This window comes from Trichoplusia ni, chromosome 16 (assembly GCF_003590095.1).
Source record: "Trichoplusia ni isolate ovarian cell line Hi5 chromosome 16, tn1, whole genome shotgun sequence".
NCBI lineage: Eukaryota > Metazoa > Arthropoda > Insecta > Lepidoptera > Noctuidae > Trichoplusia > Trichoplusia ni.
Window position 1 is genome coordinate 2,393,324 of NC_039493.1, and position 17,420 is coordinate 2,410,743.

Genomic DNA, 17,420 nt, shown 5'->3' on the forward strand with positions numbered 1-17,420 from the left:
TAACATAGAACAATTAATGTCAATACAATTGTCACCGTCGTTTTCTTGTTGAAGAGTGTAATTTATTGTTTTTATTAACAAATTACTGAATAAATACTTCACCAAATAATATGAGCATTAGCAGCGCGTGACATCTATCAATATACTAATATTTACGACGATCTGTTGTAAATATTGATTACTAACCTTATAATTGTAATGAAAATAGATTCCCTGCGGGGTGTTTATATTGTTATTTAAGGGTCTTTAGATACTCAAAATGAGTTATAATTCGGGCGGAAGTGGTAGTAAGGGGTTTGGGTTCGCTGGTTTCACGATGCCGAAGCGCAATCCGTCGAACGTGTCGCTTCACGCGGTGCCTCCGCCGACGACGCCGATGCATGCCGTGCCGCCGCCGACGACGGGGCTGTCGAAGCAGGGCTACTCCACCATGAGCTCCATCACACAAAACGCCGTCACCGGGAACTGGGGCTCGCTGGGCAAGAAACGATCCAAGACAGAGGATGAGTGAGTACAGCTCATTAGATAATAATATGCCTATGGATATATAGATAGTTAATTGGTTTCTATGTGTCTCCTAGTTTATAAAAACTATAATTGATTAGTCCAATAGGTTATGTATTGGATTTATTGCTTTATTCTAACTTAAATTTTCCAACTAGGACACTGACATAGCATTCTCAATCAATTTTAGATATTTTGATGAAGATGATGAGCCGCCTACACCAGCCCTGGCCTATATCCCAGCTCCTGGAAGCCCAACATATGAAGCTGCGTCTAGCTCCAAGGTAAAACTTATGGCATACTTAATATTGTTATGTGCAAATCAATTTAATCTGTAACTAAAATGAGTATTCTTTTTTCTGAATATATTATACTGACCACAACCTCGTACAGAAAGAACATTATTTTATTTAATATAAGAAGTCATATGTATGATACAAATTCCTTTCTAATTGGTCCAGGCAGGTCTTGTATAGAAGAGTTCTGTTATTTACACACATACATTAATGTTAAATAAATGGTCATTTATTATTGTAATTATTTAAATTATTATTTTTACTAAGTTCCCACCATCACTTCCAACCATTTCTTGGATTGTCTTTCTGTTGGAAGAGATTTCCTATTAAATATCCCTTGCATATCTTATGTTTTATAAACTATATATTAGCTATGTAATAAATAAATAGATTGGAAATAAAGTATTTGGCTTTACTACATACTGATCTGATACATCAACATGTAATGATTTAATGTTTAACACTTAATCTCTCAGCTACACTAGCCTTATGATCTCAACAGCCTGAAGATGATGATGAAGAGGATCCCCTAGACGCGTACATGGCGGGCCTGGAGCAGCAGGCAGCAAAGGACCTGGTGGCCAGTAAGGAGAATGCGGCCAGCGGCAAGGGCGACAGCGGGAGAGGGACTCGAGGGGACATTGATGAGATGGATGATGAAGAGAGCTATTATAAGTAAGGCTACATGCAGTTATAAAAACATGAATAGAGCTAGTTGACTGACTTTGTCATCAATATTGTTTTTATCATAACTTTTGTGAGGGAGATTCATAATTATTACGACTGCATGGTTAGCCGAGTGTCGCCACGCCAAACCCACTGTGCGCGATGTTTCGCGGTTTCGATCCCCGCGTAACACAAGAATTTGAGTGATTAACTCCTGGTTTTCCTGAGTCTAAGTGTCTTGTGAAAGTGAATTGAATGTTTGTGAAACCCCCGCGACACAAGGATTAAATTAAATTACATGCTGCGGGAGTCGTTTTATTTGGATTGCCACATTAGTTTCAGACCCAACAGAAGATCTTTTTCTAATAATAAGTAATGTTTTGCAGATATATGGAAGAAAATCCTCTAAATAACGGCGACGATGGCTCTGATGTGGAAATAGAATACGACGAGGATGGCAACCCCATTCCGCCACCAAAGAAGAAGTTTATTGACCCACTACCGCCTATAGATCACTCGGAGATCACGTACGAGCCCTTTGAGAAGAACTTCTACACGCCACATGAAGATATAGAGAACCTCACTCCACAGCAGGTTGAGGAGCTAAAGAAGAATTTAGGTGTAAAGGTGGGTAGTCATTTTGTTCAGTGTTCAGTTGTTTCGAGAGTTTTCGTAAATGAAAACTTTTGTTGCAGGAGTAGTACTTCCTAAAAGTTCTCACTTACAGTTCTCTTCAATACTTTTTGGAGTACAAATTCAGACTATGGAGTTTTCATATCAAACTTGAAGGAAACAATCCAAAACCTGAACTCTGTTTTATATTTTTTTATCACACTGTACATAATCTTACGAATTTATGGCATAGTACTACAAAATTACTAACAGCAGCAGCATCAAAGACCCACGACCCTTGTGACTGTGTGCCAATATAATAAAATTAAAAATACTTGTACATGTCAGATCTCGGGCCCGGACCCGCCGCGGCCGGTGAGCAGCTTCGCGCACCTGGGCTTTGACGAGCAGCTGATGCGCGCCATCCGCCGCTCCGAGTACACGCAGCCCACGCCCGTGCAGGCGGCCGGAGTGCCCGCCGCCCTGTCCGGCAGGGACCTCATAGGTATGCACTACAATACTGTTAAAATAAGTAGCTAAGGTCTTACCATGGGACGGAAACAGTTTAACAACAAAATTGATAGTAGAAGGCCAGCATATACATACACAGCCATACCAGCCACATATTAAGTGGCTCAATACTTAATCAAAATACGGACAAATAGGCAGACAGAATTTATAAAGGTACCGTTTTTTGTCATTCATCTACAGGACGGCATAAACATAATAACGACTAAATCTCCCATCACTGTATCACGCTGTGTTCTATATCCGTGTCCTCCTGGTCAGGTATCGCGCGCACGGGCTCGGGCAAGACGGCCGCGTTCCTGTGGCCGCTGCTGGTGCACATCATGGACCAGAAGGAGCTCGCGCCCGGAGACGGACCCATAGGCCTCATCCTAGCGCCCACCAGGGAGTTGGCGCAACAGGTATACACATGTTATTATGATGGGGATAGTTTCTCTGTCAGTTTGAAACAGAATACAAAGATGTCGGTCAACAAAAAAAACTACACACTTACAACTAATTACTTGTCGTAAGTGCGTCAAGCGTCATTTTCAACAAACTTTAACGTAAATAATATGGTAATTTTTCGAGTACAAGTCTTTTTGCAAAATGAGCATATGGTTTAGCCAATTAACTGCATAGACCTGCATAGACCTTTAAAACGAAAGATTTAAAGGTCTATGCAATAAACTGTCAACGTTAAACCTAAATCCATATCATTAAAGAATTCTCGACACATGTATAATGAAATATCGTCATTGCATAGATTTACATGGAAGCGAAACGTTTCGGCAAGGTGTACAACATCAGGTGCGTCTGCTGCTACGGTGGCGGCTCCAAGTGGGAGCAGGTCAAAGCTTTAGAAGGTATTACATCTATTATTCTAGAGATAGCTATCATAACATTGACACTAGTCTTGTTTTCAATTTATTTGTTATAGTAGATATGAACCCCATTGCTTTGTCATAAATGCTCTTTCAATCAAACTGCAACTGTGCAACAACCAATTCATGCTATCCCAACCTAGCCTTTTCCCAACTATGTTGGGGTCGGCTTCTAGTCTAACACGTTACAGCTGAGTACCAGTGTTGTACAGGGAGCGACTGCCTATCTGACCTCCACAACCCAGTAACCGTGGCAACACGATACCCCTTAGTAAGACTGGTTGTCAGACTTTCTAGCTTCTGACTACTCATAACGACTGTCAAAGACAAAATAACAGCTGCGACCCACAATTTAACATTCCTCCCAAAACACAGAAGAACTTGTTATGACACACATGGTTAACCATCCACCGACCGACCGTATCAAGTATAGCTTAACCTGTAATTGATCAACTTGTTCAGTTGTAGTTTAGCCACGACCTTTTCGCTACGCTTACGCTATCTCCAATAAAGAGAAAATATTTTTTTTTGTATATTATATTTCTATCTTCGATTTGTCTCGTAGGTGGTGGTGCTGAGATCATAGTGGGTACTCCAGGGCGTGTGATAGACCTGGTCAAGTGCAAGGCCACCAATCTCAACCGCGTCACATACTTGGTGCTGGACGAGGCTGACAGGATGTTTGACATGGGTTTCGGTGAGTATTGGACACCAATAGCGTACACAGAGTTTTTAAAAAGGGCAGGGTGAAAAAAAACAGAAATTTAGACACACAGTGCTTGATCAACGTTCACAGTTTACAATCCAATTTATTACTCTGATGTAAACTTAAATAAAGTAAGTTAAAAACCTTCGATCCACTACCTAACAATGGTACACCCTCATTTAATACTGCTACCTGCTCTACTGGTACCACCTTCATATACTTTCATGGTACTTACATGCATCTACATGCAACTATAAATATTTATATATTATTAGGTATTTATATCTCAAGAAAACTACTTACCATCAAATACCAAGTACTTACCATCCAACCTCAAGTACTTACCATCCAATACCATGTACATTCCATCCAATACCAAGTACTTACCATCCAATACCAAGTACTTACCATCCAACCCCAAGTACTTACCATCCAACCCCAAGTACTTACCATCCAACCCCAAGTACTTACCATCCAATACCAAGTACTTACCATCCAACCCCAAGTACTTACCATCCAACCCCAAGTACTTACCATCCAACCCCAAGTACTTACCATCCAAACCCTAAGTACTTACCCTCCCAGCCCAAGTACTTATCAATCCAATGTTGTAGTAGTGTGCATAATTTTGACTTTGTGTCACAGATATTTATACGAACACATACGTAGATATTGTTGCATGGCTACGAATCTGTCACCTGCATAAATTATTATATAGACATCGAATTGAAGTGCCGCCTGGTGCCGCTCGTCGACAAAATATTTTTAATTTTAACTTTGTCTGCGACCGATGACTGGACCCTCAGACCGATCCTCGAGTGCTTGTCCTGAGTCTGGGTGTCTTTCTGCATGCGACTTAAATGATCGTGAAATTCACCGCTATACAAGGATTAAATTACTCATTGCGGCTGCCGTTACTTAAAAAAATATGCTTTGAAATTTAAGGTTTTAACTAAAAACGCGGATTATTACTATATACGCGGGTCATAGGTGTCCCTGGCATTCTAATGCTAGGGACGCGTTTGGCCCACATTTTGACATCTCGGGAAGTAATGAGCTGGCCGTATGTATCATAACCGGTGTTGCGTGTCTCCGCAGAGCCGCAGGTGCGGTCGCTGTGCAGCCACGTGCGGCCGGAGCGGCAGGCGCTGCTGTTCTCGGCGACGTTCCCGCGGCGCGTGGAGCGGCTCGCGCGCGACGCGCTGCACGACCCCGTGCGCGTGCAGCACGGCGCCGCCGGGGAGGCCAGCCAGCTCGTGGCGCAGCACGTCCGGTAACACACACACAGGCGCTGCTGCTCCCGGCGCGTGCAGCACGGCGCCGCCGGGGAGGCCAGCCAGCTCGTGGCGCAGCACGTCCGGTAACACACACACAGGCGCTGCTGCTCCCGGCGCGTGCAGCACGGCGCCGCCGGGGAGGCCAGCCAGCTCGTGGCGCAGCACGTCCGGTGTCACACACACAGGCGCTGCTGCTCCCGGCGCGTGCAGCACGGCGCCGCCGGGGAGGCCAGCCAGCTCGTGGCGCAGCACGTCCGGTAACACACACACAGGCGCTGCTGCTCCCGGCGCGTGCAGCACGGCGCCGCCGGGGAGGCCAGCCAGCTCGTGGCGCAGCACGTCCGGTAACACACACACAGGCGCTGCTGCTCCCGGCGCGTGCAGCACGGCGCCGCCGGGGAGGCCAGCCAGCTCGTGGCGCAGCACGTCCGGTAACACACACACAGGCGCTGCTGCTCCCGGCGCGTGCAGCACGGCGCCGCCGGGGAGGCCAGCCAGCTCGTGGCGCAGCACGTCCGGTAACACACACACAGGCGCTGCTGCTCCCGGCGCGTGCAGCACGGCGCCGCCGGGGAGGCCAGCCAGCTCGTGGCGCAGCACGTCCGGTAACACACACACAGGCGCTGCTGCTCCCGGCGCGTGCAGCACGGCGCCGCCGGGGAGGCCAGCCAGCTCGTGGCGCAGCACGTCCGGTAACACACACACAGGCGCTGCTGCTCCCGGCGCGTGCAGCACGGCGCCGCCGGGGAGGCCAGCCAGCTCGTGGCGCAGCACGTCCGGTAACACACACACAGGCGCTGCTGCTCCCGGCGCGTGCAGCACGGCGCCGCCGGGGAGGCCAGCCAGCTCGTGGCGCAGCACGTCCGGTAACACACACACAGGCGCTGCTGCTCCCGGCGCGTGCAGCACGGCGCCGCCGGGGAGGCCAGCCAGCTCGTGGCGCAGCACGTCCGGTAACACACACACAGGCGCTGCTGCTCCCGGCGCGTGCAGCACGGCGCCGCCGGGGAGGCCAGCCAGCTCGTGGCGCAGCACGTCCGGTAACACACACACAGGCGCTGCTGCTCCCGGCGCGTGCAGCACGGCGCCGCCGGGGAGGCCAGCCAGCTCGTGGCGCAGCACGTCCGGTAACACACACACAGGCGCTGCTGCTCCCGGCGCGTGCAGCACGGCGCCGCCGGGGAGGCCAGCCAGCTCGTGGCGCAGCACGTCCGGTGTCACACACACAGGCGCTGCTGCTCCCAGGCTACTAAGTAGTACTTTTCGGAAATCAAAGTCAACAATGCACAGCTCCCTGATTCACCCACCCTTCACCGTTTCCTACGTATGTATGTACTACGTCTCTTTTAGCGCTCTAGCTCTGAAAGAGAACTTCGCAAGACCGGCGCAACAGACAAGCAAGAAGAAACGGCGCTACAAACTCCACAGCATAGCACATTGCCTTTCCATTGACAACAAGATAAAAAATTATTAATTTATTTTTTCCAACTAAACAACCTTTGCACAACAACACAAAGCATGCATACAGCTAGGAAGACCACAGCCAACAAAACGACCAATAAATGTCGATAATCTCGATTCTTTCTGTACCATAACTACGTTTCATTAACTGTTTAAGACCTTCTTAAAAAGAAAAACCAGTTTTTTTTTACTTACGCATATACATAAGATCTAGTTTCACATATTGACTGAATTCCACAGAATATTCAACAAACCCGAGGACAAATGGCCGTGGTTACTGCGTCACCTGGTCGAGTTCCTCTCAGCAGGCAGTGTGTTGATTTTCGTCACTAAAAAGGTGTGTATGTGTTTATAAATCTCTATTCTAATCTCAAAGTTCAATGTTACTTGTACGTATAATGTGTCTTAAAGTAGAGTTATGATATATTGCGTACTTATATCATTAAAAACCCCGGAACAAATAATGTTATTTGCGTATTATAGGGTATTTGACAACATCTAATAAAGTAAAGCTGTTACGTCCGTCACACAGATTTTCAAAATACTTTTAAGTGACGTCACAAGATACTTTAAATCACTGCGTCCCCTTCATTTTTTGATTACAAGGTAAAAGAGAAATAAAATTATCTGCCTGACGGACTAAACGGTTTTTTTTTGTCAAACAGCCTATTATACAGTTATCTTCCGAATGTCTATGGCAACAAGCGTTTTCGATACTCGGTCTTTTTTCTACCTGTTTCTGTCCCACTTCAAAATTGAAGTCGTATTGATAAACAAAATAACCTCACTAGTTGTAATGTTACTCCATCAGCTAGAAGCAGAGCAGACGGCAGCTAACCTGGGCGTGCAGCAGTACGATGCGTTACTACTGCACGGTGACATGGAGCAGGCCGACAGGAATAAGGTCATCACAGCGTTCAAACGGAACGAGAATAATATACTAGTCGCCACTGATGTTGCAGGTACGCTAGCCTTTCTGATTGTCTATTATAAAAAAACAAACTTGAATTGGTCCAAAACTATAAACTTACTTAAGGTCCCTAGTCTATTATGACGATGCATTATCCATAATTGTTGTGTAGGCTAAAAACGTCATTATTAGTTAGAAAAGTTGATTATCATCTTGATTTCGTGACTCATGGTTAGGTACCGTACAACAGCTTATTTATTTTAAATTTGGTTTATATAAGGTAATGTGCTAAACTTCACGCTGATCATTATGCAATTTCTTAAACTACAGTTACGATCTAAAGATGTCATTAGTCTGTGTAACTCTTCCTTGAAAATAAATAAATAAATATTTTCTTGTAAGTAGATTCTTTAAAACTGTCAGTGGACTAAACATGACTTTTACGCGTGTCACTTTCCGCCAGCCCGTGGTCTGGACATCCCGCACATCCGCACGGTGGTGAACTACACGGTGGCGCGCGACATCGACACGCACACGCACCGCGTGGGCCGCACGGGCCGCGCCGGCGTCCGCGGCGACGCCTACACGCTGCTCGACCGCGCGCGCGACAAGGACTTCGCCGGGCATCTGCTCAGGAACCTCGAGGGGGTGCAGCAGGTCACAAACATTTATTAATTGCACAAAATGTGGCCATTTGTATAAGAAAAGATCTTGAATTTTCAACACAGGTTTTTATATGAAATCATCGTTTTACACGTGTATTTGATTGAAGTCCTCCGTAACGGTCCTCCGACCGATTCTCCCGATTTTTTGTGTGTATTGGTTAGGTTAGGTTAGGTTAGACATCTATTTTACATACCTCTAAATGTTAAGGGTGGAGCAACCAAATTTTCAACCCTCTACGATTACCCCCTATTTTTTATATGGCAAAGCAAAGTTTTCTAGATTTGCTAGTCAGTGTATATGTAACTGTCTTTTGGATTCATCTATTACGTTTGTTGTTTATTCCACTTTCTATTTCCTTTACGCAGGAAGTGCCTGAAGAGCTCATGCACTTGGCGATGCAGTCGGCTTGGTTCCGAAAGTCTCGCTTCAAGAAGGGCAAGGGGAAAAACTTGAATGTCGGAGGCTGTGGTCTAGGGTAAGAATGAATAAAAACATATTTATACATACAAATTATCTAAGACATCCAGCGTTCGCAAAAATATGATGATGATTTATCCCACTTGCAGAATTAATTATTTCATTTCACATGATTGGGACTTGTTGACTAATGTTGTATATTTATGTGATGAAGACGATGATGATGATGATGATGATGTCCTCCTAGAAGTTTCCGTCGACGGCGACACCCTGGCATACACTGGCTGCCTGGTTTCGATCATGTGCACGTGCCTATATGAATTGCGAAACCAAACACGCGGTCACAAGTAGCGCAGTAGAGTATATGTAGTGAATACTTGTTGTGCATACAGGTACAAGGAGCGGCCCGGGCTGCCGGCCCCGCAGGAGGAGGTCCCCGGCCTGGCCGTGGGCGAGCGCGCGCCCGGCCCCGCTACTGACAGACTGGCCTCGCTGAAGGCCGCTTTCCGCTCACAATATAACCAGGTATAAATAAACATTTTTTCGCTTGGCTGTGATGCCAACATAAGCTGACTTTTATATCTTGACGGCTTGGGAATACTATATTATGAAGCAGTATGCTTCAGAAACTTATGAACCTCCTGGAGTGTCTTACGATCTGTACAAGGTCACTAAAAGTGCTGTCATTGGGGGTCTAGGAAACTATGTTTTGAGTATATTTTTATAGGCTTATTTGTAGTTTTGAGACTGTTTATGTACAATGCAGTTTAAACTTTTTCTTACTCTTATTTTTCTCCCCCAGTTCACGGCATCCACAGACCACTCATGGGAACAGACGCGGCCCGCCATCCAACCCGGAGTCAACGCGCCCGCAGCACTCGCAGAAGACCGCGAGGACCGGGACGAGAGGCAAGCCCGGGAGGAGAGAGAGGAGAGGGCGGAGAGAGTGCGAAAGAGTGGCAAGAGAAGTCGCTGGGAGTAAGAGAGACAGAGGAACATACACAGACTTACCACACTCGTATCGTCAACGTGATTTGTTAACGCCTTTATGAATATAAGATAAGTTCTCTATACTTGGCCAAAAATAAAACGAATTTACTTGACAGACAGAAATAACCAAATTGTTTTGAAAGAAATGAAGAAAAAATATTTGGGACAAACGGCATATAGAATGGCATGGAGATATAATATGAATTCCTTAGTATTGTGACGTTAACGATACGAATAGTTTACGCTAGTAGCGTTTAGTGACCGTGCTAAAGCTACGTGCCTGCATGCTGGGCAACACTCGCAGTATGATACGTTAGATTGAGTCATTGTCACGTGTTTTGGAGAGAAGTTTCCAACTAAACAAAAAGTAAGAAAAAATATGCAAAAAATAGTTTATAGGGTAATTTCACACCCAGAAGATGTGATTTAGTCCTATGGCATCAAATTAGTAGGCCCCACGAATATGTTTATCTGAAATTATTAATATAGTATTCTAGAATTCTATATATCAACCTCTGTGATTTGTAAAAGCACCATAAACAAAGTACCTTTTCCCCAAAACATGACAAATGACAGTTGTTTTTTAAGAGTTAAAAATAAAGTAATATAAAAATCGTTTTAGCACTCCAATATATTTTAAATAATTACTATTTAATGGCTGAAATCATTTAAGACTAAATATTATTATATAAATGTCGTTCCCGTATATTATTGATATAGATAATGTATTTTCTTACAGGATACCCATATGTAGCGATTGATAACGAATTAATTTCTTATATAAGTATTATATGCATAGTTTATATAAATATAGAATATCATTATATGTTTAAAATGTATATCGGCACTTTGGACTGACAAAAATATTTATTTCGCAACATTATTAAAATGGTCCCTTTGTAATGTATTTACGTGTCGCTCTAAAGATTATGCGTTAATTATTATTATAACTTTCGGATTCATGATTATTCAATTAATAAAGGTTTATTCATGCGTATTTATAGCGTTAGCTCATGATTCAGGACTCCGGTTGGGTCGGAAACTAGAGTGATTGGTACGTGTGAGTAAACCGTTATTAAATGAATAATTTTTCGTGAATCATGTTCAAATAAAGCGACAATTGGTTACCTATAACGGGAAAAACGATTTTCAAATAAAATCGGTTTTGCGATGGACAAGTTCTATATATTCTATTACAGTTAAAAAAGTGAGACCCGTAGTTTAACTATGAACCAGCTTTGACAAGATCAATCATACAACTCCCAAATATATCTTTCGACTTAGCGGCCATCATAAATAACTTAAAAGTCACCGGTATTCCTTTGAAAGTTACAAGACACAGTGTTAAAAATTATCTTTAAGAGTCATGCTGTCCTTGTCATTACTATTTGGAATGTAGAGAGAAAAATATATTGTTTCGTTCTTGAAAGCAGCAGTATGTAAACGACCTATAATGGCTAGGTAATTCATATTGGTCGTAGGTAGACATGACAAGTGACGTCATTAAACTTCAGATAAATTCTTTTTCAGAAGTGACGTTAGTATAGGGCCACGAAACAAGCGATTTTAAAAGCGGAGCGATACGCAGTTAGCGTAGAACTGATTGTTTATTTTTACTAATGTGTTTTTGTAATTAAGTTGTGTTGTTAATAATTGTTTTTTTTTATTCTAGTCTCAGCGTTTTCAGTATGGTTGTTTCTTGTTTACAAAAGCATCGCGAACTTTAAATGATAAATTAATTTGATTTATAAAATTATTGGTTGAAGACATTACGATAAAGTTTCTTATGATACTTGATCTTATGATATGTATATTATAGCAGGATCCATCGTTTCATATTATGCATGCCTATGTAGCTGTTTAGCTTGCTAGTTTGTTATTGTGTCGTTACTAATTAATGATTAAAACATTTCAATATTTAATACTAAAATTTTATTTTAATGTAAGACAAATATTAAAGCGAAATAAATTAAAATGTTACTATAGTTTCAATTAGTTGATATACTGTGCGTGTTTTTGTTATTATGTGCAATCCGCTTTTGACATCGCTTGTTCAGGAGCCTGCCTTTTCTATGAGAGATTTAATTAAAAATATAGTAAATTGTACTCTATTGTAACAGGTGAGTGTCTACATTCGTTTGTACCTGTGTTATTCAAATCCAATTGGTTATCCCCTGACAAAACACGAGTTTATAATCTAAATATATTTATACGATGTTTGAGCTACATAGTGTTATCTCTTTCGGTCTCGTTAACTTTTTATAAAGAAGAAAAAGACAAAACATTTCTTAAGATATTGCTTAAATACTTTTGTAAGTCATGTGTTCAAAGGTTTCTAATTTAGGGCATAATTATGTATTTATAGTAATCATATCATGGTCGCTGAGATATTTACAAATTGGATTGAATTGTTAAGTAAATGAAGGAATACAAGCCGTAATACTCCATGAAATTTCGTTTTCAAGCATTGTTTGCCAAATGATTGTAAAAGAGTCTTATGTTCTGAGTTTCTAAGTTTCAATTTGCATGGCAATAATTTCTCGTCCCCTCTCTATAAGAGAAGCGGATTTAAACCCTGTTTTTTTTTATCTATTTATTGTTGAAATACGGTTTTATAAAACAACGACAACTTGCGCTGAGCGTGATAAAAATACTTGGAGTGAACACAGTTGTATTGTCTGTCAGCACATAACGTGAATTATACCTAATTTAACTCTTATGTAAATAGAAATAAAGTGCTATTTAACGAATAACGTTTTTTTATTTCATCGGTGTAACTTTCATATATACCCTCTAGAAATCGACGTGCCTAACCTGTTATTTAGATACATGGTAAACCGCGAGATATACTAAAAAAAAGTGACGGAACCTTTTATATTAAAATTATCGAATAGTACAATACTAACGCTTTTCCATTGTAAACGTTTAAGTTTTGCTGTAGATAGCTTGCGGTAGATTAACACAAATCTATCACAAGCCACCCCACGTAAGGGGTGCGTGTTAACAGACAGTTTGGTGAATAAATTAAAAGTTGGCGCCATTAACGGCCGCCATTGCAATTGTTACCGAACTCAAATCGCTCTTTATCGCTCTGCGTTCTGGGTGATAGCGATTTCATTGTTTTGTAGACGAATACATTAATTTCATTTTTATTTATTGCTTGGCTTAATCTACAACTATGTTTAATAATTAATTTTCAAAAACTACTTTGACAAAACAACAATGATTAAAAATCGGGAGGTGCTACATGCCTTATACCACGATTTTTTTGTTTGAAGTTGTTATGTAGAAATTTGTTTAAAAAGCATAATATTCGGCACCACTTTCCTCATTAAGCGACCCAAGCACAAATATTTTATCGTTAGACCTAAAACTACCTATCTAGGTCTACGAGGTTCGATTTAAATCTAAAGCAAACTTTGTTTATCACAAGATATCAGCTACAGAACTCATTATTCTTGAAACTTATTCATACCTCATCAAAAGGCAAAGTTGAACCTTTTACTTACTTGGATCGCTCACAATCCTGTCACTGTGCAGTCGCAAACAGTAAGTAAAGGTGCCACAACATTGAATAAAACATGACATTTAATAATATTGCAATCAAAACGTTGGAAACTAACTAACTCGCTGGAAACTCCCTTACAGATTCCAGCGGGTTAGTCCGGAAGGGTTGCCGTGGCCCAGGTACACGAAGAGCAAAGGACGGAACATAGGTGTTTTTAGTCAGTAAGAGTCTTATACTTGTTACCCTTCCGCTCAACCCAAAGCGGAAGAACTGATTTGATGATAACCCTTCCGAAAAAAATCCTTTATTTCAATAAGGTCCCTTCCTATTATTATTTAAAGAATACCTACCATTAAGAAAATCGGAGTTCCTAAAGAGGGCCTTTTACTTCTACAGACTACAATAGTGTAGAATAGACACTTGTCATTCCTCACAGCGCTTTCTGGTTTCATAAATCTCAAATCTCAAATATATTGCAGACCAGTTTGTAACCTAATTAACCTTCTGCAGTTTCTCTTCCCTTTGGCCAGACCCGGCCTGGGGGCGAAGCTTACCCAGATAGGCGCTGTGTGGATAGTAATCTGAGCCACGCTCGGGTACCTCGCCGCGAACCATTCCACTACACTGTAACGTAAGCTTCGTATAACTTTAAAAGTGCCTACTTTACCTTTTGTTTATGTAACACTTTTAGTACGCGAATAGGTTACTTTTATAAAAGTATATACATACACATTTTTGTTGTTCTGTACCTAAAGGGTTACCTAAGGGTTACACGGAACCCTACTACTGATGCACAGCTATCTATCCGTCGGCATCGGTCCATCTGTCATTAGGCTGTACCTCACGAACGAGAAAACTTAGATAGTTGGCCAGTTTACAATTGCACGTTTCGGCTATAACAATAGATTTATTACTTACGGTAACCAACAATCCATACTAAAATTATTTTTAGTGATTTGTTTTCTTGTACGGAAACCCTCAGTCTCGCAAGTCCGGCTCGCACTTGACTGTCTTATTTCGTTACTCAGCCCAACTGCTGTAAATGCCATCCCTACTAATATTATAAATGCAAAAGTAACTCTGTATGTCTGTCTGTCTGTACGCTTTCACGTCTAAACCACTGAACTGATTTTAATGAAATTTGGTACAGACATAGAGTTGACCTTGAGAAAGAACATAGGATAGTTTTTACACCGGACTTTTGAAGTGACGGTCGATTGAAACGCGATATAACCGACATAGACGCGGGCGAAGCCGCGGGCGAAAAGCTAGTAGTTTATAAATCCGATTGTTGCAGTTAGATATAAGTAGATAAATATACTTTAATCGCGACACAAAACTAATCTTAACTAGACTAGATTTTCTATCCTCCTTTACTCAACAGTGCCACCCTCTCGTTTAACTAGTCAAATTAGGTCACGTCAACTCTTTCTTTTATAATAATAAGCCTCATTAGTGTAAGCGCAATGCTTAGTTCTCTCCGTTTCAAATAAAAAGTACATAAACGCTTATCCCTAGAGGATACGACGGTTATCGCTTCGCTGTCTTGAATAAGACAAGGGTTTGACTGTTTTATATTGTTTTAATAAATTATAAGCTCGAGTTTTATACTTAGTGGTATATTTAAATGTGTTTTAATGTCGATACGACCGTTACATAGCTTTTTTCTTTGTCTTTAACATTGCTATACCTTTTTTCGGATGGTAATTCATCAAATTACTCCTTCCGCTTGGGGTTGAGCGGAAGGGAGTGTCAGACTCCTTCTGACTAAAACCCACCCATGTTCCTTCCTTTGCCCTTTGTGCCCCGAGCCACGGTAACCCTTTCGGACAATCCCACTGCCCCGGCAGGAACATTGCTATTACTATTCTAAAAAGGTTTCAAAAAGCTAGGGTTTGGTTTCTGTATCTTTTTTTACCCCGTTGTTGCTGTAGAGAGAGGATACTTGCCCGTATTATCTTTTAACGCAAATGAACCTAGAGGCAATTATGTTGTTAAATAAGAACAAAATAGCAGTCAGAAATACCAACAAATTCATGACGAACACCGTTGCTAATAGCTTTTTAATATTGCTCAAAGTAGGGAGCTACATTTGGGGCCCAACTTATGCGATAAGCCGTTTTGCCGACAACTGATAACGAAACTATCCGAGTTACGATGGTACGTGTCTGGCAGTTGGTATTGCAAGTAGAAGATTGTAAAGTTAACTCGCCGGAAGGCTTAAAACATCCATCACTGATAGTGTCGGAATTTTAGCTCAACTTATCTAGGCTCCTAAAAATGTTTAAAAATCTTTTCCAATTTTGGTACCTTCCTCTTTTTGTAAGTACTATCCTAACCTAACTAGAAATGTACAAAAAGTATTCAACTTTTACAGAGGCGATTATATTTTTCAGTGTAAACATTAATTTCTTTGCATAAATTCATATGTAAGTATGAGACTAAAGAGCGACCATAGATACTTGCTTGTTACTGCAATATAAATATTTTTAGTTTTCGAAACACAATGGATAATTTTACTAATTTCAATAGAAATCGCCATTTACATAAAGTAAATTATACAACACATGTTAAATAATAACTTTTAACACTACGGAAGGAGTGAAGCGATGTGATATAAATTAATATAATGGCTCGTCCTTCAACAAACCTCCATGGTAACAATGGCGGAATGACAATGTAAACAGTGGTGTTCGGACACAAACATTTGTTGTGTGGCTGTATACCACGGCGCCTGTGCCTCGGGGAAATACTCGTAAACTTTGCGCGCCAATTTTGACAGCTATGGAAGTTTGTTTTTAGTTCTTTTTGTGTGTTTATTATTTTATTCTGTGGATTTTTTACGTAAAGGTATGTGTATTAATTATTTTTTTATTATGGTTATGTATATTTTTATATGCTAGCAATTAGGTATTTTGGCGTTTTAAAACAACAACTAGGTACTCTAAGGTAAATGTTTTTAAAGTCATAGGTAAATATATTTTATTAAAACTGATTGAGAGTAGAGAGATGTTAATTGATTGATATTATTTATCAAAGTAACTTCTTAGACATGTTTAGTTCACATGGAAGGAGGACGATCTTCAAATTTGAAAGAAATCATTTTGAAACCTAGTGATTAACTGGCTTCACGTGTATCATTTTATTGCTACCTATACCTATCCTGTAGTTTTCGACAATATTTATTTGAGTGTATTGTTGTGTTATTATCGTTATGTGTTAGTATCGTCAAAGAAGAGGCCCAGTGCCGTATTATCCATAAGGCTCTTTAGGCCAGTGCCTAGGGGCCCACGATGACCAGGGACCCAGCACTCCCGATTAAAAATGAAAAGAAAACGCGGATTGTAAAAATTCCAAAATTGAGTTGCTGCTGTATGAAAAAGGGGGGGCCCGAAAGGAACTGTGCCTAGGGGCCCTGAGATGGTTAATCCGGCCCTGAAGAGGCCTCCAAAAAAGTACCTCCCTACTTACGAAAAACTTTCAAAAGTCAACAAAGTTTTTCTATTCGCCAAACCGATTGTAGTTTCAAATAACTTATAAAGCCTATAAGAACCAATAGTGATAAACAAAGTTTTACTTCAGCTATATTATTTTTTGTAAAACTTTTCCGTCGAGGAACCTAGAGTTGTTTCTTTTCAATTATTCGGACTACCAAGGGTTTACAAAATTTCAAATCGATGCACACTAATGATCATATAGAGGTCTAAAATCGTATTTCACTTTCCATATCACAATTTAATCATTGTCATAGGTACAGCCAGAAACATAAGTCAAACAAAATTATTAAATATCTCTGCCGGAAATGTTTAGTGTTATTCGATAATGGTTGTTCAGATGATTCAGTACATGCATTTCTAGTATCCAGACAATTACCTAAATGTAATGTAAATCAATTCATCCAGACTTAGCATCCAGCATTAAATACGACAAAACCGCTCAATTGTGTAGATAATAATCCTTTTATGGTTAATCATAATATATAGACATGTTTTAATTCCCTAACCCTACCTCTTCGA

The 17,420-nt window shown here is 41.1% G+C and overlaps 1 protein-coding gene across 1 annotated transcript; it reads left to right on the forward strand.

The window, feature by feature from the left end:
• Window positions 1-6: 6 nt before the first annotated feature.
• LOC113501764 (ATP-dependent RNA helicase DDX42) lies at window positions 7-10,890 on the forward strand. Its single transcript, XM_026882992.1, has 15 exons — window positions 7-507; window positions 695-788; window positions 1,303-1,475; window positions 1,853-2,093; window positions 2,427-2,583; window positions 2,868-3,007; window positions 3,352-3,451; window positions 4,035-4,166; window positions 5,274-5,448; window positions 7,154-7,250; window positions 7,725-7,875; window positions 8,287-8,480; window positions 8,855-8,964; window positions 9,299-9,431; window positions 9,709-10,890. The coding sequence occupies exons 1-15, from the start codon at window positions 260-262 to the stop codon at window positions 9,886-9,888; spliced, it is 2,325 nt and encodes a 774-aa protein (XP_026738793.1). The 5' UTR covers window positions 7-259; the 3' UTR covers window positions 9,889-10,890.
• Window positions 10,891-17,420: the final 6,530 nt, after the last annotated feature.